This window comes from Neovison vison, chromosome 1 (assembly GCF_020171115.1).
Source record: "Neovison vison isolate M4711 chromosome 1, ASM_NN_V1, whole genome shotgun sequence".
NCBI lineage: Eukaryota > Metazoa > Chordata > Mammalia > Carnivora > Mustelidae > Neogale > Neogale vison.
Window position 1 is genome coordinate 118,410,648 of NC_058091.1, and position 24,734 is coordinate 118,435,381.

At 53.7% G+C, this 24,734-nt stretch overlaps 2 protein-coding genes and 1 non-coding gene across 5 annotated transcripts; 2 read left to right on the plus strand and 1 right to left on the minus strand.

Moving 5' to 3' along the window:
- Positions 1-2,181: 2,181 nt before the first annotated feature.
- Positions 2,182-2,286, plus strand: LOC122897801. The gene has a single exon (XR_006382647.1). It is a non-coding gene; the product is annotated as a U6 spliceosomal RNA (small nuclear RNA).
- Positions 2,287-9,931: 7,645 nt separating this feature from the next.
- SMIM29 (small integral membrane protein 29) lies at positions 9,932-12,199 on the plus strand. 2 transcript variants are annotated; one of them, XM_044255081.1, is made up of 5 exons: positions 9,932-9,977; positions 11,041-11,224; positions 11,410-11,435; positions 11,737-11,842; positions 12,017-12,199. In XM_044255081.1, the coding sequence occupies exons 2-5, from the start codon at positions 11,114-11,116 to the stop codon at positions 12,080-12,082; spliced, it is 309 nt and encodes a 102-aa protein (XP_044111016.1). In that variant the 5' UTR covers positions 9,932-9,977; positions 11,041-11,113; the 3' UTR covers positions 12,083-12,199. The 2 variants fall into 2 exon arrangements, with proteins under 2 accessions (XP_044111016.1, XP_044111009.1); XM_044255074.1 differs by lacking the exon at positions 9,932-9,977 and adding an exon at positions 10,207-10,445.
- Positions 12,200-13,784: 1,585 nt separating this feature from the next.
- On the minus strand, positions 13,785-22,026 carry HMGA1 (high mobility group AT-hook 1). 2 transcript variants are annotated; one of them, XM_044255094.1, is made up of 6 exons: positions 21,934-22,026; positions 21,575-21,688; positions 18,152-18,297; positions 16,060-16,143; positions 15,387-15,437; positions 13,785-14,012 (listed from the first exon to the last, which is right to left on the minus strand). In XM_044255094.1, exons 3-6 carry the CDS (start codon positions 18,251-18,253, stop codon positions 13,959-13,961), a joined length of 291 nt encoding a protein of 96 aa, XP_044111029.1. In that variant the 5' UTR covers positions 18,254-18,297; positions 21,575-21,688; positions 21,934-22,026; the 3' UTR covers positions 13,785-13,958. The 2 variants fall into 2 exon arrangements, with proteins under 2 accessions (XP_044111029.1, XP_044111025.1); XM_044255090.1 differs by having other exon boundaries at positions 18,119-18,297.
- Between the last annotated feature and the right edge of the window lie 2,708 nt (positions 22,027-24,734).

The following is a 24,734-nucleotide window of genomic DNA, read 5'->3' on the forward strand; positions in this document are numbered from 1 at the left end:
TTTTAAAAGTGTACCATTCGGTGGCAGTAAGTACATTTTTTTAAAAGATTTTATTTATTATTTATTTGACAGACAGAGATCACAAGTAGGCAGAGAGGCAGGCAGAGAGAGAGGAGGGAGCAGGCTCCCTGCTGATCAGAGAGCCTGATGCTAGGCCCCATCCCAGGACCCTGGGATCATGACCCGAGCCAAAGGCAGAGGCTTTAACCCACTGAGCCACCGAGGCGCCCCGCAGTAAGTACATTATTGTACTTACACAATAAATGTTGTACACAACACCACAATCCATCTCCAGATCTTTTCTCTTTTTTTTTTAAAGATTTTATTTATTTATTTGACAGGCCGAGATCACAAGTAGGCAGAGAAGCAGGCAGAAAGAGAGGGAGAAGCAGGCTCCCCACTGAGCAGGGAGCTCAATCCCAGAACCATGGGATCATGATCTGAGCCGAAGGCAGAGGCTTTAACACACTGAGCCACCCAGCACCCCTCCAGATCTTTTCTTCATCTCCCCAAACTGAAACTCCATTCCCATTAAATAATAATTCTCCATTTCCCCTGCCCCATCAGCGCCCGGCAACCACCATTCTACTTTCTGTCTCTGAATTTATCACTAGAGTATGTAAAATACTAGGTATCTCAGAGAAGTGAAATCATAAGCATCTGTCTGTCCTTTGTTACTGTTTTTTTTTCCCCCCCACATAGCCTAATGTCTTCAAGGTTCGGAATGTTGTAGATATGTCAAAATTGCACTCTTTTTTAAGGAGGAATAATATTCCATTGTATTATATGTACCATATTTTCTTTATCAATTTATCTGTCCATGGGTGCTTGGGTGCTTCCATGTTTTGCCTACCGTGAATAACGCCACTAGAACACAAATGTACAAATATCTGGCCGAATCCCTCCTTTCAATTCTTTTGCATAGAATTGCATAGAATACTTGGGTAGAGTTGCTGGATCATACAGTAATACTATTTTTAGCTTTTTGAGGAACTGCCATACACTTTTCTATAGTACCTGTACTTTCTACATTCTCACCAGCAGTGCACAAGAGTTCCAGTTTCTCTACCTCCTCACCAACATTCGCTTATTTTATGTTTTGTTGTGTGTGTGTGAATGGCATGTGTGTGTGTGAAGTGGCATCTTGTGGTTTTGATTTGCATTTCCCTAATTAGTGATGTTGAGCATCTTTTCATGTACTTACTGGCCATTTGTTAGGTTCTTTGGAGAAACATCCATTCAATTCCAGGGAGATCATTTGTATTCACTTATTTCAGTTAGATCATTTTTTTAAATAATTTTTTTATTTTTTATTAACATATAATGTATTATTAGCCCCAGGGGTACAGGTCTGTGAATTGTCAGGCTTACACACTTCACAGCACTCACCATAGCACATACCCTCCCCAATGTCCATAACCCAACCACCCTCTCCTAACCCTCCTCCCCCCAGCAACCCTCAGTTTGTTTTGTAAGATTAAGAGTCTCTTATGGTTTGTCTCCCTCCTGATCCCATCTTGTTTCATTTATACTTTTCCTACCTCAAACCCCTCCATGTTGCCTCTCAACTTTCTCATATCAGGGAGCAGTTAGATCATTTTTAAATCCATTCTGCCAATCTGTCTTCTTTTGTGTATAGTAAAATATACATGAAAGTTACCAATAAGTATACAATTCAGTGGTATTAAGTACATGCATAATATCGTACCATCTTCACCAAGCTCTGTCTTTTCATTGGTGAGCTTAATCCATTTACATTTAAAGTCATTACTGGGGCGCCTGTCTGGCTCAGTTGGTAGAGCACAGGACTCCATCTCCAGGTCTTGAGTTCAAAGCCCCACGTTGGGTGTAGAGATTACTTTAAAAAATAATAATAATACAAAATAAAGTGATTACTGATATTAAAGGATTTATTTTTGCAAGTGTTCCTTTCTAGATGTGATCTTTTTTGTTTCTCAATCCTTTCAATACTGCCTTTTTTCGTGTTTGACTTTTTTTTTTTCCTAGTGTACCATTTTGGTTTCTTCTTCATTTTCTTTTCTGTATATTTCTTCCTTGCTTTCTTAGTGGTTACCATAATTGTAAAATTAACATCCTAAGGTTAATAGCTATTTTTTCATCAGACACCATGAAGGCCAGAAAGAAGTAGAATGATATATTTAAAGTATGGATAGGGTGCTCATTTCAGCAGCAGTTTTATATATGAAAACTGGAATAATACAGAGAAGATTAGCATGGCCCCTGAATGAGGATGGCATGCAAATTTATGGGGCATTCCATATTTTTTAAGTTATGCTTACAAAAAAAATTAAAATAAAGTACTGACAGGAAAAGGGGGAGAACTGTCAACCAAGAGTTCTATATCTAGAAAAACTGTCCTTCAAAAACGAAGATGTTAAGGCATTCCCAGATAAACAAAAACTCATGGGATTTGTTGCTAGTAGACCTACCCTACAAGAAATGTTAGAGGGAAGGGTGCCTGAGTGGTTCAGTGGGTTAAAGCCTCTGCCTTTGGCTTAGGTCATGATCCCAGGTCCCAGGGTCCTGGGATCGAGCCCCACATCAGGCTCTCTGCTCAGCGGGGAGCCTGCTTCCCTTCCTCTCTCTCCACCTGCCTCTACTTGTGATCTATGTCTGTCAAATAAATAAGTCTTTTTAAAAAAATGTTAGAGGGAGTCCATCAGAGTGAAACAAAAAGGCACTAGACGATAATTCAAAGCCACATAAAGAAAAAGACCACTGGTAAAGGTAACACATGGTAAATATTTTAAAAACAAGTATTATTGGGGCGCCTGGGTGGCTCAGTGGGTTAAGCCACTGCCTTCGGCTCAGGTCATGATCTCGGGGTCCTGGGATCGAGTCCCGCATCGGGCTCTCTGCTCAGCGGGGAGCCTGCTTTCCTCTCTCTCTCTCTCTGCCTGCCTCTCCATCTACTTGTGATTTCTCTCTGTCAAATAAATAAATAAAATCTTTAAAAAAAAAAACAAGTATTATTTTATTTTTGCTATATAACTCTTTTTTCTTATATGATATAAAATATGCATAAAACAATAATCATAAATCTATGTTCACATGTACACAATGTATAAAGATGAAGGGGGTATGGAATTGGACAGAAGGCATTAATGTATGCTATTAAAACCAAGATGGTATCAATTCAACCTAGATTGTTATAAATTTATCTATTTCTTCTTAAGTGAACTTAGGTTAATTTGTGTCTTTCTATGTGTTTTCCATTTCAACTAAGTTGTTGAATTTATTGGCATAAATTTGTTCCTAATATTCCCTTATTATTCTTTTATTATCTGTAAAAATTATTGTGATGTCATCTCTCTCATTCCTGATATTGGTGATTTGTATTTTTTTCCCTGATCATTGTGGCTAGAGGTTTATCTATTTTGTTGATTTTAAGCAGCTTTTGGCTTCATTGATTTTTCTTTATTTTTCTGTTTTCTGTTTCAAAGATCTTTGCATTGGTCTTTGTTATTTTCTTCTGCATACTTCAGTTTCAGGTGAAAGCTGAGGTCATGGACATGAGATCTTTCTTCTTTTTTTCTTCTTCTTTTTGTTTAAAAGATTTTATTTATTTATTTGACAGAGAAAGACACAGTGAGAGAGGGAGCACAAGCAAGGGGAATGGGAGATGGAGAAGCAGGCTTCCTGCCGAGCAGGGAGCCCAATGTGGGGCTCTGTCCCAGGACCCAGGGACCATGACCTGAGCCAAAGGCAGACACTTAACAACTGAGCCACCCAGGCACCCCTACATTAGATCTTTCTTTAAAACAAACAAACAAAAAAACAAAAAAAAACCCACAAAACAAACAAACAAAAAAAGCATTTAGTGCAATAAATTTCCCTAATAGAGGTGCCCCACAAATGCTATGTTGTGTTTTCATTTTCATCCAGTTCAAAATATGTCCTAATTATTATTTTTAAAAATTTATTTTAAGTAATCTCTATACTCAACATGGGGCTTGACCTTACAACCCTGTGATCAAGAGTCACATGCTCTACCAACTGAACCAGCCTCGCATCTCCCTAGTTATTTTTTTATCTAAAGGTGTGTTACTCATTTTCCAAATATTTGGGGATGGTCCAAGGATCTTTCTGTTATTTGTTTATTTTTTCTTTCCTTATTTTTTTTTAAAGATTTTATTTATTTATTTGACAGAGAGAGATTACAAGCAGGCAGAGAGGCAGGCAGAGAGAGAGAGGAGGAAGCAGGCTCCCTGCCGAGCAGAGAGCCCGATGCGGGACTCGATCCCAGGACCCTGAGATCATGACCCGAGTCGAAGGCAGCGGCTTAACCCACTGAGCCACCCAGGCGCCCCTTTTCTTTCCTTCTTTAGAGAGAGTTTGAGAGTGAGACTGACTGAGGGGAAGGGAGAGAATCTTAAGCAGGTTCTACACTCGTATAAGCCCAATACAGGGTTCAATCTCATAACCCTGAGATCACAACCTGAGCCAAAATCAAGAGTCAGATGCTTGGGGCACCTGGATGGCTCAGTGGGTTAAAGTCTCTGCCTTCAGCTCAGGTCATGATCCCAGGGTCTTGGGATGGAGCCCCAGGGTGTTGGGCTCAAGCCCCACATCAGGCTCTCTGCTCAGCAGGGAGCCTGCTTCCCCCTCCCCTCTGCCTGCCTCTCTGCCTACTTGTGATCTCTGTAGTGTCAAATAAATAAATAAAGTCTTAAAAAAAAAGATTCAGACATTAACCAATTGAGCCACCCAGGCATATAAAACATTTTACTTTTACATATGTTAACTTGAATCCTTTTAAGTTTGAGACTTGTTTTATGGCCCAGAATATAGTCTATTTTGGTAAATGTTCTCAGTGCACAAAACCCCACCATACATTATTATTATTTTTTAAAGCTTTTATTTATTTATTTGACAGGCAGAGATCACAAGCAGGCAGAGAGGCAGGGGGGGTGGCAGGTGGGGGGGGAAGCAGGCTCCCTGCCAAACAGAGAGCCCCATGCAGAGCTCCATCCCAGGACCCCAGGATCATGACCTGAGCTGAAGGCAGAGGCTTTAACCCACTGAACCACCCAGGCACCCCTACATGATTATTTTTTAAACACAAATATTTTTTAAAAGATGTAATAAGAAAACAAGCAACATATACTTACTCAGGTAGTTACCATGGCCAGAGTTCTTCATTCCTTTGGATAGACCCCTATTTTTACTTGGTACAATTTTCTTTTTGCCTAAAGACCTTCTTTTAACATTTTTTGTAGTGCAGGTCTGTTAGTGATGAATTCTTTCAATTTATATATATCTGAAGATGTCTTTGGGGGCACCTGGGTGGCTCAGTTGGTTAAGCAACTCCCTTTGGGTCAGGTCTTTTTTTTTTTTTTTTTTTAAAGATTTTATTTACTTATTTGACAGAGCGAAATCCCAAGTAGACGGAGAGGCAGGCAGAGAGAGAGAGGGAAGCAGGTTCCCTGCTGAGCAGAGAGCCCGATGCGGGACTCGATCCCAGGACCCTGAGATCATGACCTGAGCCGAAGGCAGCGGCTTAACCCACTGAGCCACCCAGGCGCCCCTTTGGGTCAGGTCTTGATCCTGAAGTCCCCAGATCGAGTCCCACATCAGGCTCCCTGCTCAGCAGGAACTCTGCTTCTCCCTCTGGCCTTCTCCCATCTCATGCTCTCTCTCTGTCTCTCATTCTCTCTCACACACATAAATAAATAAAATCTTAAAAAAAAAAAGATGTCTTTGTTTCTGGAAGATATTTTTTATGAAGTTTTAATTTGAATTCCAGTACAGCTAACACACAGTGTTACGTTAGTTTCAGGTGTACAATACAGTGATTGGACACTTCATACACCACCCTGTGCTCATCACAACATGTGCTCTCCTTAATCCCTATCACCTGTTTTATCCATCCCCGCCCACCCCACACCCACCTCCCCTCTGGTCACCATCAGTTTGTTCTCTGTCATTAAGATTCTTTTTTTTTTTTTTTTAAGATTTTATTTATTTATTTGAGAGAGAGAGTATGAAAGAAGAGAAGGTCAGAGGGGGAAGCAGACTCCCCATGGAGCTGGGAGCCCGATGTGGGACTCGATCCTGGGATACCAGGATCATAACTTGAGCCAAAGGCAGTTGCTTAACCAACTGAGCCATCCAGGCAGCCCCTGTCATTAAGATTCTGTTTCTTGGTTTGTGTGTGCCTTTCTCTTTTCCTTTGCCCCCTTTTTGTTTCTCAAATTGTTTCTCATATTCCACATGAGTGAAATATTTGTCTTTCTCTTTGTTACTTTGCTTAGAATTACACTCTCTAGCTCCAACCATGTTGTTGCAAATGGCAAGATTTCATCTTTTTTTATGGCTGAAAAATATTCCATCATATGTTATACCACATCTTTTTTTTTTTTTAAGATTTTATTTATTTATTTGATAGACAGAGATCACAAGTAGGTAGAGAGGCAGGCAGAGAGGGAGAGAAAGGGAAGCAGGCTCCCTGATGAGCAGAGGGCCTGACTCCGGGCTCGATCCCAGGACCCCGGGATCATGACCCAAGCCGAAGGCAGAGGCCTTAACCCACTGAGCCACCCAGGTGCCCCTATACCACATCTTTATCCATTCATCTATCAGTGGGCCCTTGGACTGCTTCTATAATTTGGCTATTGTATGTTTTTGAAAGATATTTTTGCCTAATGTTCTGCATTGGGAGGTTTTCTTTCAATACTTTAAAGATATTGTTTCACTATCTTCTTACACAGATTGTTTTGGGTGAAAATCTGATGTCACTCTTAACTTTGTTTCTCTGTACATTCCATCTCTTAAGATTTTCTCTTTTTACTCATTTTAAACAATTTGATTATAATGTGACTTTATATAACTATTTTTCATGTTTCTTGTGCTTGGGGTTTATTATGTTTCCTGGATCGGCGGGTGTATGGTCTTCATTAAGTTTGGAAACCTTTCAGTAATTATTTCTCCAAACATTTTTGTCCCCTCTTTTTCTCTTCTTCTGGGTCTCTAATTACTCATATATTAGACCATTTGACATTGTCCCATAATTGACTGATGTTCTTGTAATTGTTTTAGATTCTTTTTTGTCTCTTTCATTTTGGATAATTTCTATTCTAATGCCTTTATGTTCACATATCTTTTCTTCTGCAATATCTAATCTGCCATCAATCTCATCCCATGTATTTTTCATCCTTGGACATTGCAGATTTCACATCAGAAATTTCAACTTGAGGCTACTTTTTTTTTTTTTTAAGATTTTATCTGTCTGTTTGTCAGAGAGAGAACACAAATGGAGTGGCAGACAGACTGAGAAGCAGGCTCCCCTGTTTAGCAAGGAGCCCAACACAGGACTTGATCCCAGGACTCAAAGATCATGACCTGAGTAGAAGGCAGCCACGTAACCGACTGAGCTACCCAGGTATCCCAATTTGAGGCTTTTTTTATATCTTCTCTCAACTTTTTGAACATAAGAAATACAGTTATAACTGTTTTAATGTCCTCCTTAGGCCCAACTTCTTTCAGTTCTAGGTCAGTTTCATTTGATTATAGACTGTTTTCCTGCCTCTTTGCATGTCTAAGTATTTATGGATCCATTTTTTTAATGGGTGCCATACATTATGAATGTGATCTTACTGAGGGGCTAGATAGCTGCATTCCTATAAATCTTGAGCTCTGTTGTGTAATGAGTTTACATTACTCATTACTCATACATTACTCAGTCAACAATTTGATCTTCCTAAGTGTTGCTTTTATGATTTGTTAGCTAAGTCAGAGCAGGAGGACATAAATACAAGCAAGGCATTAGTGAAAGTGGATACATAAGCCCAGGTACTAAACCATAGCAACACAGCTAAGGGGACAGTTAAAACTCGATCAGGGTGGTGGAGTGCAGCCTTACCTCTGCCCTCTATCTCCCCTTCCTGAGATAGTAGCAGCAGCATGAAGAGAGCAGGGAGGGCTGGAGTATTCCCTGGGTAGGCTTGGGGGTGCCCTCATGGGATCTGAAACCTTATCACAGGAACAAACCAGGCTTCAAATATAGACACGGAGCAGCTGCTGGCACAGAGCTGTCCAGGAAGAGGGTCCCACCCATCATTCCACTCTGCTTCACCCTTGCCAATCACATCAAGGGCCTTGGGATGTCATCACACTTCTCAGGAACTCAGCTTACTCATTTGGAAATTGGGGTGACCCCACCTCCTCTGCCTAGCTCAGAAGGGTGTTCTGTCCGGGGAGTAAGGTGTGCTCATTTCTGCAGCACATATACTGAAATTGTCCTAGGAGTCAGAGAAGTAAAAACATGCTGAGTTTCTGAAACTGACACCCCAGTCCTTTCTACACACTGCCTTAGCCAACTGACTGCTAAGACCCCTCCTAGAAGGCCCTCAAGTTATGTGGTCAGAGATTGTAAAGAAGAGGACAGAGGACCTATCATTTGATTCTAACCTCCTTGTAGGGTAGGCTCCACCAGGGAAGGTAGCCCCTTCCCTCTGCCTCAGTTCTGACGGAAGCTTGGGATGAGTGGTCTCCTTAATCTTCAGGCTCAAAAGTCTGAGAACAGCAGGGATCCACCCGTAGCCTCTGGATCCAGGCATTTCTGTCATTCCTTTCCCCTTATCTCTGATTTCCTACCTGTCAGACGATGGTGTCTGAAGGCAAGAGGCCAGAGTTCCCAACAGCCCTCTGGTTCTAGGCTGGTCTATGCAGAGGCATCCAACCTCCTTTTGGAAGGGCCCAAGGAAACAGACCAGACCAGACCAAGTGGCTCAACCATGTCCAAGCCATTGGTTATTTCTGGCAAGAATGAGGTGATCTAGGTTATCCCTTTAACTCCAGTAGCACCCAAGGACCCTGGAGCGCCTCAGCCTGGTTCAGGTCCCACATCTTTTATGTTTCTGGGTGGCTTCCATCACCTGCCAGTCTGGAGCTTTGATAACCGTGTGTGATTTGGGGGGAAAGGTGGGAAGGTCTGGGTACAAAGCTACACACACGTACTTGAAGTAATTGTAGATTCACATGCAGTTGTAAGAAATAAGACACCCCCTTTGCGCTTTGCCTAGCTTCCTCCAATGTTGACATAGCGGGGTATCACAACCAGGATGCGAACATTGGTACAATCCATCAGTCCATCTATGGTGTGTGCCACTGTAATGCTAGACCACTAAAGGTTCCAAATTTACCTACTTAAGTTGCTTGTGGCCCGGGGGTACTGCACCCCGCTACTCCATCAGTGCCCCTGCAAACAGGACGGAGGTTAGTGAGGGATTTTAACAGGGCCTAGTATGTCCTGGACTCCTCATCCACGCGATCGCTTAATCCTCACCAGAACCTGTTTCCAAGACGTTAAGACTGAGGTGCGGAGAAGGGTGGAGGGTGAGTGGGTCTGGCAGGAGCTAACCCAGGCTTGCCTACTCTATCTACCCTCTGAGCACAACCCCGTGGGCCCCTGGGGGCACTAGGAGGCCTGGAAGGCTCCGCAACCACTAATGGAGTCCGTGGAGGCCCCGAGCAGGGTCCCAGCGGCGGAGGGAGCTGCTAGTCGCCGCACGCCGGGACTAAGCTTCAGGGTGTGGCCTGGCCCGACACCTGGGTTCCACCCGGGAGGACGAGGAAGCAACGCCGGGCCGCAGTCCGCAACCAGAGATCCCCCGCGCGGGCGCCCGGCCGGTGTCCGCCCCGGGGAACGCCGGGAAGCTGCCCCGCCCCTCCCCGCGCGCTCTTCTACCCCCGCTGCGCGGCGCTCGCCTGCCCCCTACTGCCGCGGGGTGGGCCCTGCAACCCCGGCCCTCCCCGCCTTCGCCCCGCGCACCCCCCAGCTCCGGATTGGCCGCTCCAGAAGTCTCCCGGCCAGCAGCCTTCCGCCACTGGATTGGCTGCACCCCGGGGCTGAGGCCCCGCCCATTTCCCCGGGTCCTTTGATCACGCGCCTGCCGGCTCTTCCGGGGCCTGGGAGCCAACCGAGGGCGTTCCTGTCCGGGCTGCTGCGGCGGGAGGTAAGGCATGCTCGGGTTGGATGGGCTGCAGAGCGCCGGCGCGGGTCCACGTCTCGGGGTGCCGCGATTCCGGGATGTCCGGGCTCTACCTGCAGCCCCCCAAACTCCCTTCCCCGGCCTGAGGCGCCCAGCGTCGTGGGAACTATACCTCCCACTCGGCGATGCTGGTCCGCATCCTGGGAGCGGCCCGACATCCGCCCCACCTCGGCAGGTCCCTTCGACCGTGGGACGGCGTGCATGCGACCGTGCAAGCTCGGTGCCCCCACGGACACCGGGACAGGTAGTTCATACCTTGTCCCCCAGTGGAGACCCAAGCGAAGCGGGGTCGGGGACTTTGGGGTCTGCGTACAGGAGCCCCTCGGCAGTCTCCTTGCATCTGTCGATGGGAGCTGACCCTCTCACCTCCGCCTGTCAGCCCACGCTAAAAGAGGGGAGGGACCTGGGCGGAGCCCCGGCTGGGGACCAGAGGTAGGTGACATCACCTCGCAGATACCTGCCCACTCGTGTCCGCCCTGGCACGATCACAGTGGAGGAGAGGCTGTCCTGGCTGTATGTCCGCACTCACACCAGGGACAAGGAGGGCACAGAGAAGGCCTGTAGCCTAAGTGGGGGTATTGGACCAGGATTGGGGCAGGCTCCTTCTGATGCTCCTGCCTCACACGGAGGCCCTACAGCGCAGGACCCTCATATATCTGTCAAATCTCCCCCTTTTGCTCCACTGGACAGGTGCTGGCCGCCCAGTGTCCCCAGAGGTTAGAATAGGAGCTCCGAACGTAGATCTAAGCTTTTCCCAGGAGATGGTGCCAGTGTTTGGCCAGCACCAGAGCTGGGCCCCACCCTGGCTTGGGGACAGGAACCGGGCAGCACTTGGCCTCCCCTTGGTGCCCTCCACACCCAGGATTTCCCTGGAGTCACTGGAGGGTTAAGCCCAGCACACTGACCTGGAGGACCCCTCGTCCCAGGGCCTGACCTAAGTTTTGATATATCACCAGCTCTTGGAAAGGGATCCAGAGCTTGGCTGGCACCCTGGGCCAAACGAATCACCTCCCTTTCTCCTCCGCAGGGAGCCTGGTGGAGGCGCCCTCCCGAGGCCCCACTGCCCATGCTGGCGACCCAGCCCTCCAGCTGCCGATGTCATGAGTAACACTACAGTGCCCAATGCCCCCCAGGCCAACAGCGACTCCATGGTGGGCTACGTGTTGGGGCCTTTCTTCCTCATCACCCTGGTCGGGGTGGTGGTGGTTGTGGTAAGGAGCCCCCACGGACACACATACACACACACACACTTTGGCTGGGAGTGGGGGTGGTGGGGCTGGTGAACCTGCACCACTCATCTCCACTGTCCTGCTGTGATGGGTGAAGGGGTAGAGGTGGGTCTCTCATGGGCCGTCCTGGGCTCAGCAGCCTGCACAGCGCTGTGTCTCTGTTACAGGTAATGTATGTCCAGAAGAAAAAGCGGTGAGTGTCCCTGTCCCCAGTGTTACTTCCCCTGCATTTGGCTCATAAGTTTCTTCCCATAGGCTTGGTTCTCTACAGCCGAGGTTAAGATGCCTTTGGGCTTTCCTTATACCAGCCCAAAATTCCCTACACCCTGCTGTGAGGGTTTCCTGCCCAAACTGGGCTTGGAACCCCTGAAGAGGGGCCCCTTCTAGAACCGGGCATGTATTCTCAGAACCGTAGTGTGCCCCCAGAGGCCCCCAGGGCCTTAGGTGTTGGGAGTGGGATTCCCCTGGGCTGAGTGCCCTCCCCTGCTCCCCAGAGTGGACCGGCTTCGCCATCACCTGCTCCCCATGTACAGCTACGACCCCGCAGAGGAGCTGCATGAGGCTGAGCAGGAGCTGCTCTCGGATGTGGGGGACCCCAAGGTAAGTGCTGGGGGGTGGGTGGGTGCAGAACAGTTGGCGATCATCTTCCCCAGAGCCAGGTTCTATCCTCAGACCTCCCTATGTGGGCCAGGGCTAGTGGGCTGCCCTCCTGCCAGGGGTGCCACAGCTTCTGCCCTGGACCCCAGCCCTGTGGCCCGGTCTCTGCCCCCACAGGTGGTACACGGCTGGCAGAGTGGCTACCAGCACAAGCGGATGCCCCTGCTGGACGTCAAGACCTGACCTCACCCCCACCCCCCTGCTCTCCAGAACCATGGCACTTGGGAGTGCTGGGGGCCTGTGGCGTCCTTCCCCACTTGCACTCACCCAGCTCCCCCTGCTGGGAACTGGGTCTCCTCTCCTCATCCTTCCAGGCTGTACCTTGATCTCCCTGCCCAGGCCTTCAATCCTTGGTGGGCTGAGCTTTCCACCCACCCCGCCCCCACCAGGCTAATCCAAGGTTTTCCTGCCGGTTGGAAGGGTGGTTGGGAGACTTTTTTCCTAGGCCCCACCTTTCTCTTGAGCCCTCCCCAACCTGGCTTTGGATTTGTTTCCATGGTGACAGGGCCTAATGTATAGTATTCAGTATATATATTTTGTAAATAAACGGTTTTGTGGCTAGGGGTGTGGTGCCTTTTTTTTTTTTTTTTTTTTGAGAGGCTTGTTACCTTCCCTGGAACTAAGGCTTTCCCCGCCCCCTCCCCGGGAGATCCACCCCCACCAACTCTGTCCTTGGCTTCCACTCTTACCTACCCCAGGTACCCACCACAGAAGGATTCCAGTCCAGAAAAGGATATTTTTTTATTCAAGTAACTGCAAATAGGAAACCAGATGGGGGGGCCCCAGGCTGGGACAAATAATGGCCACCTCCTCCCCGGCAGAACAGGGGGCAGAAGGTAGCCTCTACACCCGACAGTCAATACAGGCCTCCCCCCCCCCCAACTCTGCTGCAGCATCCTAGGGGCAGGGCCCCACCTTCCCTGGGACTGGGGTGGTCGGTAACCCAGCCTGTGCTGCCCCGGGCCCCTGCCCCTAAGAGTGCCTCGGAGGAGGGGACCGTGGGCAGAACAGGAGGCAATGAGGATGAACATTTGGCGCTGGTTGCAGCAGCAATGACGGATGTCTAAGAATGGAAACATTGAACGAAAACAACACAACTGTCCAGAGGTAGTTTGTGAACAGAGGAAAAGATGGAACCAGAACCTTGGGGGGTGGGGAGGAGCAGAAGGGTGGGAGTGGGCAAGGCTAGCTCCTTGTTATTAGTGCCCCGTGTGAGGAAGGGGGAAATTGAGGCCTAGGGTGGAAGCAGAGGGGACTGGGCAGTGGCTCCAGCCCACCTGGGGAGGCTGTGGCAGGGAGCCTAGGCCTCGGGGACCTCACCTGGAAAAAGGGGGGACTGCATTTCCCTCACTGCAATAGATTCCAGGGTGAGGGGGTGGGGTGGGCTGGAGCCCATTTAGAAAGGGTAGGGGGCTCAGACCCCTCCTGCCTTCCTTCCTGTGCCCAAAGGGGGCTGTCTGACCTAGAGCAAGGACCAGGCAAGGGAGGAAGAAAAGTGGGTGTGAGCCACACCTAGTCAGACACAGGCTGGGTGGGGTGGGGGGCATCTCAGGGCCCGGCGCCCCTCCCCACTGGCCATACCGGCCACTGCTTGTGCTGTGGAGGGGGGCAGATCAGGAGATGGGGCTTGGGGCCCCTTTTAAGGCCAGGGAAGCCCTCCCAGGCCCCTCAGTGGGAAGCCAGAGGGAAGAATGGGGAAGGGACCCCCCCCAAACCCAGAGCCCAGTCAGCAACGTCCCCACCACAGGGTGTGGGGACACAGCGGGGGGCAGGGTGCGGCAAGGTTGGGGGTTGGCTTTGTCTGGAGCTGTGTGTGTGCGCGTGTGGGTGAGGGGTCGCTGGAAACCTAGACCAAAGGGAACTGCTCCCCACGCGGGCCTTGGGGCCCCGCAGCGGCTGGTGTGCTGTGTAGTGTGGCAGCGAGGACGCGGGTGGGTGGTGGTAGCGCGGGGGAAGAGGGGGCCTGGGGGAGGGGGCGGGGGCGGTGGGAGCGGAGCGGAGCTGTCCAGTCCCAGAAGGAAAATCGCTCCTCGGCCAAGGAGCAGGCGGCACGTCGCGGTCACTGCTCCTCCTCAGAGGACTCCTGCGAGATGCCCTCTTCTTCCTCCTTCTCCTGCAAGGCAGGAGGCAGGCAGGGCAGTCAGCAGGAGTGCCAGGCCTGCCCCCCGCCCCCCACTGGTGGTGCTGGGGGGTGGGGGCACAGGCCAGGAGGGCCCCCACCCCTCCCTGGGTTCCCTGGCTCTCCAGAAAGGGGATGAGTCAGGGCTGAGTGTGTGAGTGACTCAGCAACCTCCACAGCCCAGTTTCATTCATAAAAAGGGAAGAATTTAAAGGGAGGGAAAAAACCCCACACACAGGCTGCTCCCGCAAGGAGCCAGGCCCCCTTGGCCCCAGGGCCTGTCCCCCCTCCTCAACGCCCAGCTCAGGGAAGTGAGGAGGTAACTGGCTTTCTGTAGGAGGGAAAGGGAGAGGTGGCCAGGAAGAGGAAACGGGAAGGGGTGGCTGCTGGGTGCCTCCCTGGTGAACCAGGTGTCCTTGGGCTGTAGGGGCAGCTGAGGGGCTATGGAGCCAGGCCGAGGACTGACCCCAGGCCAGGGCGGGGAGGAAGGGGAAGTGTGTGTGCCGCAGGGGCTCACTCACTGGGCGGGAATGTTGGGACACCACACGGGCCTGCGGCCCCCCGTGCCAGGCACAAACTCCCAAACAACTTGTTTCCTGTTACTCACTCCTGGGGCCCAGCCAGCACCCCCCGACCCCCCTCCTCACCCTGGTGGTGGCTCAGCTCTAGGAATGAAGGCCTCAGGGAGTTCAGGGAGCAGGTTGTGGGGGACAGAAAAGGCCCAGGAAGAACGCTGGAGTGGCCGTTGACTGCAGTGGAGGCCCCAAAAGCAGCCTCCTGACTCAACCTACCTTCTTAGGTTAGCAGCTATTTGGGGGCTCAGAAATGGATGGTGGGTCCCAGTGAGGAGGTGCCTCCGCGTGGGATCGCCCCTCAGCTCACACACAGCACTGCCAGTGCGGCTTAGGGCTGAGCTCCTTGGCTGCCTCCTCCTTCCTACCCAAGACCGCCCAAGACGGCGGTGAAGACAGACCCCGCGCTCTGCTCCCGTGGCCTTCTTTTCTCACTTCTATTATGCGGCTGGGGTGGGAGAAGGGAACTAGATGGTCTCCAAGTTCCCCCTAGAAGTTGAGTCTGTTCTAGGAGCAGAGGAAAAAGAAGGAGCCCACCCCTGGCTAGGGGAGGTTCGTACCTGGGACCCTTTGCTTCTCAAGGATAGAGCCCTGTAAAAGCCCTGGGCTGGGTGCCAGGACCCTGGGCCACACGCAAATCCCTTTCCCTTTAGGCCTGGGGAAGGGGACAATGTCCCACTACTCCCAGCTCAGGACAGGCAGAGCCGTCCTTCCATGCTGAGCACACAGGAATCCGTATCCCCCATCCTTAAACATCCTCCCCAGCAAACCACACCACCGCCATCCCTTCACCTACCAGTTTTTTGGGTCTGCCCCTTGGTTTCCTCCCTGGGGTTGTGGTAGTTTTCTAGATGGTCAGAGAAAAGACCCACTAAGTCAAAAACATCCCTCCGTCTTCATGCAACCACCAGTACCCTGGTGGGGAGGGGCAGAACTCCCCACCTCTGCTTAGGGCAGCCTGGGACTCTCACCCCAGCAGGCCCACCCGAGTCCAGCTGGTGATGACTGGCCAGCCACACTGCCCCCCCCCAACATACACACACGCCCCCCACTCCCTCCTCCACCCATGACTCAGAGGATATGAGTCGTGTCTCAGAAAAAAAATAAAAAACAAAACAACTTCTCTGAGAGACTACTGCCACTGTGAATCTGCCCTTCCCTGCTTATCCCCACTCCCTTGGGATCCAGGGGGACCCCCGAATAGAACATTCTCCACGCAGGGACTGGTGGAACCACCCCTTCCCTCTTCCCGATTCGCCCGTTTCCAGACGACAAAAGCTATGGGACTTCTGACTTGATTTCCCCCAAAGTGAGGCTTCGGGGGAAGCCTTCCCCAATTAGCCAAGACCCCCTGCCACCCATGCCAGAAAAGAACGGGCAGGGGACAGAATAAGGACAAGTCAGTGCCTTCTGAGACCTCCCCCAGCTGTGGCCATGGGCAGAGGGGGTCCGCCCTCCTCCATCCTTACCCGGGTCTTGGCGGCACCCTTGTTTTTGCTCCCCTTTGGTCGGCCCCGAGGTCTCTTAGGTGTCGGCACTTCGCTGGGTTCCTTCTGCAAAGACAGATGGGGTCATCAGGAACACAGAAGCCACCTGTCTCACCCCTTTCGTAACACATGGCGCTCTCCCCTGACCCCAGCAAGACTGAGTCAGCAAGACAGTGCCCCGACCCAGAAATCCACAGGCACCAGAGCAGACAAGCCCTTGTGATTCAAGTTCTCACACTGACCATCTTCTTCTGCAAAGCCCTTCCCAAGCCTCCCTGCACCAACAGGAGGACAAGAATGCAGAAGAGGGAAAGGCAGCACGGGGGCACAAACACACCATCAGGCAGTTCTGCCACCACGGGGCTCGAAGCTCTTGGGCAAGAAGCGGGATGCCCAGGCCTCAGTTTCCTCAACCGTAAATGATGACGAGACACATCACAGGGAATCCAGGGACTAAATGAAGAGTGTGGAAGTGGCCAGCACTGGGCCAAGACAGTTGCCTCCCCACTGTGAGGGATGCCGAAGAGGGGAAAGGATGCCCCCTTCGCCCCGCTAAAGAGAGTCTCCAGCCTCTCCCTGCAAACTGACTCCCCTCCAGGCCATCTCTCGGAGAAGGAAGTATGCCCACATGTCGGAAACCCAGAGCTCCCTACCGTGGTTGCCGTTGAAATTTTAATAAGCCCAACAGAGTAAGAAGCTGCTGCATGAGGCGCAGAAGTCAGGCAGTGAAGGCACATCAGCTACGGTTTCAGGGCAGCTGTCCACAGGCTGTTTAGGGCCACCATGGTCCTGTAACCCAGCACCCCCACTCAGGCACCCCTCCGCGGGCCCCAGCTAAAAGGCACAGGGTGGAGGCTACAGGAACCAGACAGAGAATGACTTCCCTCCCCACACTGGGGGGCTCTGGAAGCCCACCTCTCAGCCTCCTCATGGCTCACGTCCCCCCGAAAGCCCGTACAGACCACCCTCTCCATCCTACAGATGCAGAAGCCCAAGGCCCACCGCGCTGAGAGAGCAAGGGCCAACCTTGACTCCTGTCCTCTTCCCTGGGAAAGGGACGGAAGCTGGGCCTCACCAGCCGCTGCCCAAAAGAATCCAAGATCCCCACTGCATGCCAGGTGGCCCCCCCAAGCCTGACAGGCCAGAGGCCAGGCTCCCCAGCATGCCCCAAAGTGCCAGATTGGTCTTTTTTTTAAAAGATTTTATTTATTTGACAGACAGATCACGGGTAGGCAGAGAGGCAGGCAGAGAGAGAGGAGGAAGCGGGCCTCCTGCTGAGCAGAGAGCCCAATGTGGAGCTTGATCCCAGGACCCTGGGATCATGACCTGAGCCGAAGGCAGAAGTTTAACCCACTGAGCCACCCATGCACCCCCTGGGCTGGCCTTATAACCCCATGACCTCAGTGCGGGACAGCATCACGGTTTCCAGGGTCACTCTCTTGCCAACTTCCCCACATTTTTAAGTCTTTAGGCTTCCATTTTGTTTCGTTTTGTTTTTTACAGGGCCGGAGCAGAGCCTGGCCCAGGGCCACACGAGGAGAGGCCCCCAACCGGTGCCGGCCCAGGACCTTTCTGTTAGGGCCTGGGATGAGGAAGTCCAGAAACCGACAGTTAAATCTTTAAAATGTTTATGGTGACTGGACAGAGCAGTACGTGGAATGACTCTCAGGATTAGAAACCCGGAACTTGTACGTATATACGACTCATCTTAACTGTGTTTTTATAAAGGCCCTGTCCGCAACACCCCGGGAGTAAAGCGTGGGTAGTTTAGCAGGGTGGGGGCATTGGCCCAGGCGACCATGGGGTCACTTCCGGCTTAGATGATCTGGCACAGGCTCACGGCTCAAGGTTTCTCAGCCCCCACTTCCCTCCGTGGGTCTCAGGATCTGAACAGGGTCAGCGCGTGCCAGGTGCATTTTTGGAGGACACACACACAGAGCAATGATTCTGCAGCCCTCTGTTCCAGTTTTCACTTGCAGAGACACCTGGCACCTCCCTAACCCAGAGAGGTAAACCAAGTTGGAAAGGTTTGGACACCCACCTGACTCCCTACCAGCGCCGTCCCGGGACTCACCGGAGGCTGCTTGCGCGGCCTGCCCCGCCCCCGCTTCTCAGTGCCGTCCTTTTCCTGCTTGGAGGCCAAGGGCTGGCTGGACTTCGAGCTCGACTCACTCATCTTCCCTTCTCTCTGGAGCAGGTGGAGGAGCAATGGCTAGGATGCTGGGAAGCAGGCAAAGTTGTTTAAAACACAACCCCTTGCTTTGGTCCCCTCCCAACCCCTCCACCACCAGTGCCCTCAAAGGGCAGTGGGGGGCCCTGCCTGCTCCCCAGGGATACCCTTGCTTGCTGAGAATCGGGGTCTGCCCAGCCCCAGCGTGGGCTACAGGGTGGGGCTTGGGCCGTTGGCCCTAATCAGCTCCTTATCTCTTGCGCAGAAGCATGCTTTGTCCTGCCACCCACACAGGGCCCAGGCCCAAGAGGCACAGCAGCTCAGATGTGGTTCTGTGGGTGAGGCCACCTGAACAAAGGTGTAGATGGGGGGGTCCTCATGCTCCCCAGGGGGTCCCTCTCTCTAGCCAGCTCCCCTTTCCCCTAAGAGAAAACCCAGCCTGAGTGATTCACAGGCAACAAGGGTGGGAAGGTTGGCAGAGGGAGTTAAGCCCCAGGCCACTGGGCCAGCAGCATGGCCTACCCACAAAGGCCCAAGCCTCAGGCCCATCCTCGATGCTCCACACCAATCACCGGGCTAGGGTTGTGCCCACCCCACCACTTAGCTCTCCTCCCTGCTCTCTCCCCAGGGTAGAGCCTTGGGAAATCAAGGCTGGGAATAATTTGGGGAAGATGGCTGAAATTGTAGTGGAGGGAGAAAAAGAAAGTCAAAGGTGAAAGGCGGCTCTGTCCTTTCCCCCCACCCCACACACCTGAAGTCAAATGAGATCTTCCCCTTCGGTCCTGGGTCTCCCCTGAACTCCTTCTAACGGATCCTAGCTGCCCTTCCCCACCTTGCAGGGCTGGTCCTCAAAGCTTCTTGTTTTTTCCCCTAGCATCTTCCCCTCTTCTTAGAGACCCATTTGGATTTAATCAGCCCCACTAACTGTGAGTTTACCTAAAACCTCCCACTGCAAGGAGCACCCAGCACCCCATTATTTGGTAGCCTCTTCCAGAAGCTTAAAAAAGACAGTGAGGGTCCTCCCCACATGTATTCAGATCCCCCTCTGTCTTCCCAGGTGCAGACCCATGGCTCTCTACCTCCCTGGTAACCAACCCCTGGTTGCCCTTGGCAAAGGGTAGGCCCAAGCGCCTTCGCTTCTAACAGACCTTCAACCTATAAAATGGGGGGAATGCAAAGACATTTACCTCAACCACCTTTCCACACTGAGGCCAAGAATCAAATCAGATCATAGTGAAAATAGGTCCACAACAGGAAGTCCTCACTCCAATCAAAACGAGAACTAGAACGTTCGAAAATGACTTTTCTTCCCCCTTTTCAGATTTTCAGACAATTTCCAATTTTAACTCAACGAGAGGAAAAAAAGTTTTTTGTGGGGTTTTTTTTTTTTTTTTCAAACTTGTGACTTTTGGAGGGCTTGAGGCCCCAAGCCTCAAGATTCTCCAGACGGTGAGACTTTGTCTGGTAATTATTCTATTTTATAGTATTTCAGACTTGAAGACCCTTTTAAACAAGGTGGTTGGTGATTTATCCTGCTCCGTCATTAGTGGCTTGGCCTGCTCTGTAATTACAGGCAGTGATTAGAATCTTATATTACACCACAGGTTCCCCTTCAAACTAAACATCAAAATTAATCAGCCTAAATGAGTGCTGACCTCACATGAGGTCTGTGAAGGCCCCCTCACAGAGGGGGGTCCAGTTGCTCCAAGGTAGCCCCTAATCCCAGAAAGCCTAGGCCCAACATGCCTGGGAATCCTGGTGGGTCTCCGGGAAAGTTTTTGCATCATCTAGAGCTTCCCCCCACCTCTTACTACTAGGAACCCTCTAATCCACTCTCCAACACCCCACCTCCCCCAAGTCTAGGCCTCCAGGAACTGAATGAAGGCATGTGGCCCTCTCTGGCCAAGAGAAATGGTGGTCTCTTCCACCTGTTTCTGAAGACCAGAGGTCTGGTTTAGGGGAAACCATGTTTAAAAGGGCCCTATCCGAACCCTCCAGTTTGTAATAAGCCCTTCTGGGCCTCAAGCGTGTCCCCCACCCCCCAGCCCCGTACACCGTGCATCCAATGTGTATTCCACAAATGCTTAGGGAGTCTACGCGAACCACCCTAGGAAATCAGCATGGGCTCCCTTGTTTTCCGGAAAAAAGTAGCCCAGAGAGGCCTGAGGAGTTGCCCAAGGTCACACAGCAAGTTGGCGAGCAGGAGAGAGTAGATTACGGGCGATCTCTCCAGCCCGCCACTTTCCTTAACCGCCGAGAGACTGGTTAAGTGCGTGTCGCCCCCTGCTCCAGAGTCGGCCCCAGGGTGACTCTGCAAGTGCCCGCGCCGCGCCGCTGCAGGTCGGCCGGCGGGACCAGGGGCAAGAGCGCGCGGGGGGAGGGGCACGAGCAGCTCTCGCAGGCGCGGGAAACTGGTGCACCCCGACCGCATGCACCGCCACGCGGGTGCACCCGGCCCCACTTCCTGCCAGAGGGGGCACCCAAGCCCGCCTTGGGGCAGGAAACCTGGCGCGCGCGGGCGCGGGGTAGAGGAAGAAAGCCACCTCCCTCCGCGCCCTCCCCGCAAAATAAAGCCCTAGAAAAAAAAAAAAAAAGAAAGAAAGAAACGGGGAGTTAAAGGGACTAGTTCCAACAGAGCCCTGCAAAGCAGAGAAACCTGTTTGTGGGGGCGGAGGGCAGGCCCGGCCCTGGGGGCCCGAGAGGCGCGGGCCGGGCCAGAGGTGGGGTCGGGGTGAAGCCCCAAACCCAGGCCCGCGATTCGGCCTCAATCTGCGTAGGGGGGCACCGGGAGGAAGGCCGAGCGGGAACAGGGCCGAATTGTGGGGTTCCTGCCCATCCCCCTCACTTCTAGAACTTCCCCAGGCTGCGGGGGGCACCCGGTCCCCCACTCGCCTGCTGCGCCGCTGCCTGTTCCTCTCCCCGCCCCCCCACAGCCCGGGCCCCGGCTCGGGCTCAGGCTCGGGCTCGGGCTCCGGCGGGAGCGGCGGCCGCGCGAGGTGCACTGGGCTCTGCCGGGTGCACAACTCGCGCTCGCCGCAGCCGCGCGCCCCCTCCCCCACCGCGCGCCTTTCCCGGGTCCCCGCCCCCCGCAGGGCGCCCGCGGCGCGGGGGAAGGGGTGCGGGCGCCCTCCCCGCGCAGCCGGGCCCAGCCGCCCGCCCCCGCGCCGCGCGGCCCTCCCCCGCAGGCGGCTCGCGCAGCCCCGGCCTGGGAATAAAGCCGGAGGCGCGCGCTGCAGCCCCGGGCGGGTTGCAGGAGGGGCGGCGTGCAGGCGGGGGCGCGGGCGCCCCACTCCGCCGCCGCCGCCGCGGGCCCCGGGGACGACTCACCGCGAGCTCGGCCGCCGGCCTGCGGTGCGCGCTCCGGACTGCCGGGAGCGACGGTGCTGGGCGCTGAGGACCGGCCTGGCTCCGCCGCTGCCGCCGCTGGTAGCAAATGCGGATCTGAAACCGGGAGAGAGAGAGCAGAGGCGCTCAGAGACCGCCGCCGCCGCGTGCTCGCCGCCCAGGCCCCCGCGGGGTATTTATCTGTCACATACAGGCGGGGGGACAAAAATATTCGCCCTCCCCCGAAGGATGGCGAGGGGCAGGAAGCTAGGCACGGCCCGTGCGCGGCCTCAATAAATAAATAATTTAATTAAATGATAGATATTTAAAAAAAAAAGCCACCGGAGGGGCCGCGAACTCACGCCTTCTTGGAGCCGCGCCAGCGCCAGAAATAGCCCGGGCTCGGAGTCCCAATTAGAGGAGCGCAGCCCCGGCTCAGGGGAGCTTAAAAAGAGCGACCCAGGGGCAGGGGGGACGGGCCCGCCCGCGCCAGCCGTGTCACTGTGGGGGCGGGGCCATGCAAATGAGCCCGGGGATTTAAAAGGGCGGCCGCCCGCCAGCCGCCGCCGCCGCGCGGGTGGGTGCTGACTACGGGGAGGGGCGTGCGGTGCCGGGTGCCTGGGGGCGGGCCCGCGGGAGGCCTGGGCTGGGAACCCGTGGCGACGGCCCACTCCCCGCTGTCCCGGACCGGGAGACATGGGAAGGTGCACAGAGGGGGATCACCACGGAGCTTTTCGCGGGGGCTGGGAGGGGAGGGCGTCCTTACAATCTGGAACGGAGGGGGGTCCCCGGGAGAGTCACCTCTAGGGGCCTTCCGGGCGTGTGGGCCTGACGCCCTCGGGGCGCGTTGGATGTGGGCGGGCGTTCGTGCCTGCGGGGTCCGCGCGGGCGCGAAGGGGTGGAGAGAAACGCGCCTGTGGGAGAATTCCGCGGCCTACCCGCCGCCCCCTGCGCCCAGATACGCGGCTCGTAGATTTCCCCTGGGCGGACAGGTGTCAGCATGTGCATTTCAGTGCCAACCTGCGTGTGGCTGTCTGGTGAAATACAAGTCTTGTGAAATTCAAACGTGAAACTTGTGAAATCCAGAGTTTTCGCTTATTAATGGCCGCGAGTGAGCCGTAGTCAAGGTGCAGCCTTCAAGCGAAACAAACGATTGGCTCGCTTGCAGGTAAACCTGAGGCTCGTTGTGTACCTGTAGGGGACCCGGCTGGTGGTTTGAGATCATGCCTTCCCACTTTGTGCCCTGACTCTCTCCGCCGTGACTTTTAAAGGAAAACACGAAAGCGTGAGCTAGTGGTCGCCTGGAAGCACTTTGAGGGCAGGGACTGGGTCTACGCAAGCCGCACCCGCCACGCCTGGCCCGCCCGGCGCCTGGCGCAACAAAGACTTGTTGCACGCATGAGAAGGAAGTCTAAAGTGGAAAGATGGCGGGGAGGGCGGTGGGAGAAGAAAGGGCGCCGTCTAGAGCGGCGCGCCCTGCAGGCCCGGCCCGGGGCCCTCTCGGACGCACCTCCCCGCCCCTGGTCCCCGAGGCGGCCTTCCACACCTCCCGTGATGCAGGGAAATGCAATGCGGCCCAGTGACACACGGCTGTGACTCATGTTTTTCTTTGCTCCCCTTCTTCCTCCCCCGTCGGCCGAGGCCCCGGCCCAGCCCCCTCCTCAGGGGGCGAGCCGCCGATGGAGGGGGACGCCAGGAAAACCCTGAGCCCGGCGTGGAGGCGGGGTGGGGAACCGGAGGGGCCGGGCCTCCTACTTTCAGGAATGTTTCAGGAATGTTTCCGGTGGGGGTGGGGAGCAGAGCCGTGAGTGGGGCCCAGCCCCCACCCGGGGCGGCGGGCTGGCGCTCCGGGCCGGGGGCAGCACGTGCTCGGCCGGGTGGGGGCGGGGGCGCCTGGGCTGGAAGGCGCTGGGGAGCGGGTTCAAAGAGGAGGGCGCGGGCCTGGGGCCGGCACCCGGGGGCCGGGGCAAGGGGTGGGCCGGGAGGCCGCCCTCTGCGCGCTGATTTCCCGCCCCGCGCCCAGGTGCAACGCAGTTCCTGCGAAGTGCCCAGGCAGCCCCTGGAGGGGAAAGGAAGTCACCAAAGGGCGGCTGGAGGGGAGAGGAGGGTGGAGGGGAACGCCTGGGCGAGGGTGGGGGAGGGGCGGCCTGCCCCTTTGTCTAGAGCCGGTGGGTGGGGGTGGGGCGGGGTGGAAGGCGCGCTGCTCCCTCCATCTTTGTCCCCTGAGTGCCGGGCGCGCGCTTAGTAGGCCGCGAGTTGAGTTGACTGGAGGCGTTGAGTTAGCTCGAGAACCTTTGCAGGGTTGGGTTTCAGAACGAGCCTTCAGTTCTCGCCCTACTCCCCTCCGGTCACGGTTCCCCGCCAGCAAGCCGGGCCCCCACATCAAGCCCCGGGATCGCCCTCCCAGAGCCGCATGCCCCTAGACACAGCTTTCCCAAGGCCTCCTGGTTTGCCAGGCTCGCCCTCTGGGGCCCATGACCCGAGAGGCGTGGGAAGGGTCCTGGTGGGCCCCTTGCCAGGACGCGGCTTACCTGGGGTGCCGCTCTGCCTTCCTGTGTGGCTTGTGTCCTGGGGCCTTCCCTGAGGAAGGTCGGAAAGGGAGAGGGACCTCTGCCTCGAGGGGCTGTGGGAAAACTTGGCCAACTTTTTGGCCCACTTCTAACAAGCCGACTTGATCTTATTTCTCATACTCTTTATTTTTCCCCTCGTCCTGATTTTCTCAACGACTTGTTTTTACCTTGTACTGTGGGTGTTTTTGTAAGCCACCTAAAACCCTCTCTGGAAGGAGGCAGGTATACAAATACATTTGTGGGCAAATATGGTAACCTGCTTCTCTTCAGGATTACCCACACCCTTGTAATCCAGCTAACTGCCCACTGACCTCCATGCTTTCTGGATTAGAGATGCCCTGAATTCCCTTCCTTAACTTTCTGTCCTCCTTCATTAAGTATTAAGCAGCAGGGGGAGTGGTAGAAAGAAGATAAATAAAATATAGCCCCCGCTCCAGTAGATTTAATATTCAGAGGAATCAGAGCCAGGAACACACCAGAGAAAGCTGAGGAGCGAGCCAGGAGATGCCATGAGGCGGCATCATTCATTCATTCATTGAATATGTATTGAGGGCCTACTGTGTACCCAGAACTGGTCTAAACTCTTGGGGTAT

What these genes read in the sequence shown, in the direction of transcription:
- HMGA1 (XM_044255090.1), bottom strand. Translation starts at nt 18,253, where the DNA reads ATGAGTGAGTCGAGCTCGAAGTCCAGCCAGCCCTTGGCCTCCAAGCAG. An exon ending in AGGGTGCCGCCAAGACCCGG is followed by an intron (nt 15,438 to 16,059) that starts GTAAGGATGGAG and finishes CTGACCATCTAG; the next exon opens with AAAACTACCACAACCCCAGG. An exon ending in GGGGCAGACCCAAAAAACTG is followed by an intron (nt 14,013 to 15,386) that starts GTAGGTGAAGGG and finishes CCTGCCTTGCAG; the next exon opens with GAGAAGGAGGAAGAAGAGGG.
- SMIM29 (XM_044255074.1), top strand. Translation starts at nt 10,360, where the DNA reads ATGGGAGCTGACCCTCTCACCTCCGCCTGTCAGCCCACGCTAAAAGAG. An exon ending in GCCCCGGCTGGGGACCAGAG is followed by an intron (nt 10,446 to 11,040) that starts GTAGGTGACATC and finishes TCTCCTCCGCAG; the next exon opens with GGAGCCTGGTGGAGGCGCCC. An exon ending in TCGGGGTGGTGGTGGTTGTG is followed by an intron (nt 11,225 to 11,409) that starts GTAAGGAGCCCC and finishes TCTCTGTTACAG; the next exon opens with GTAATGTATGTCCAGAAGAA.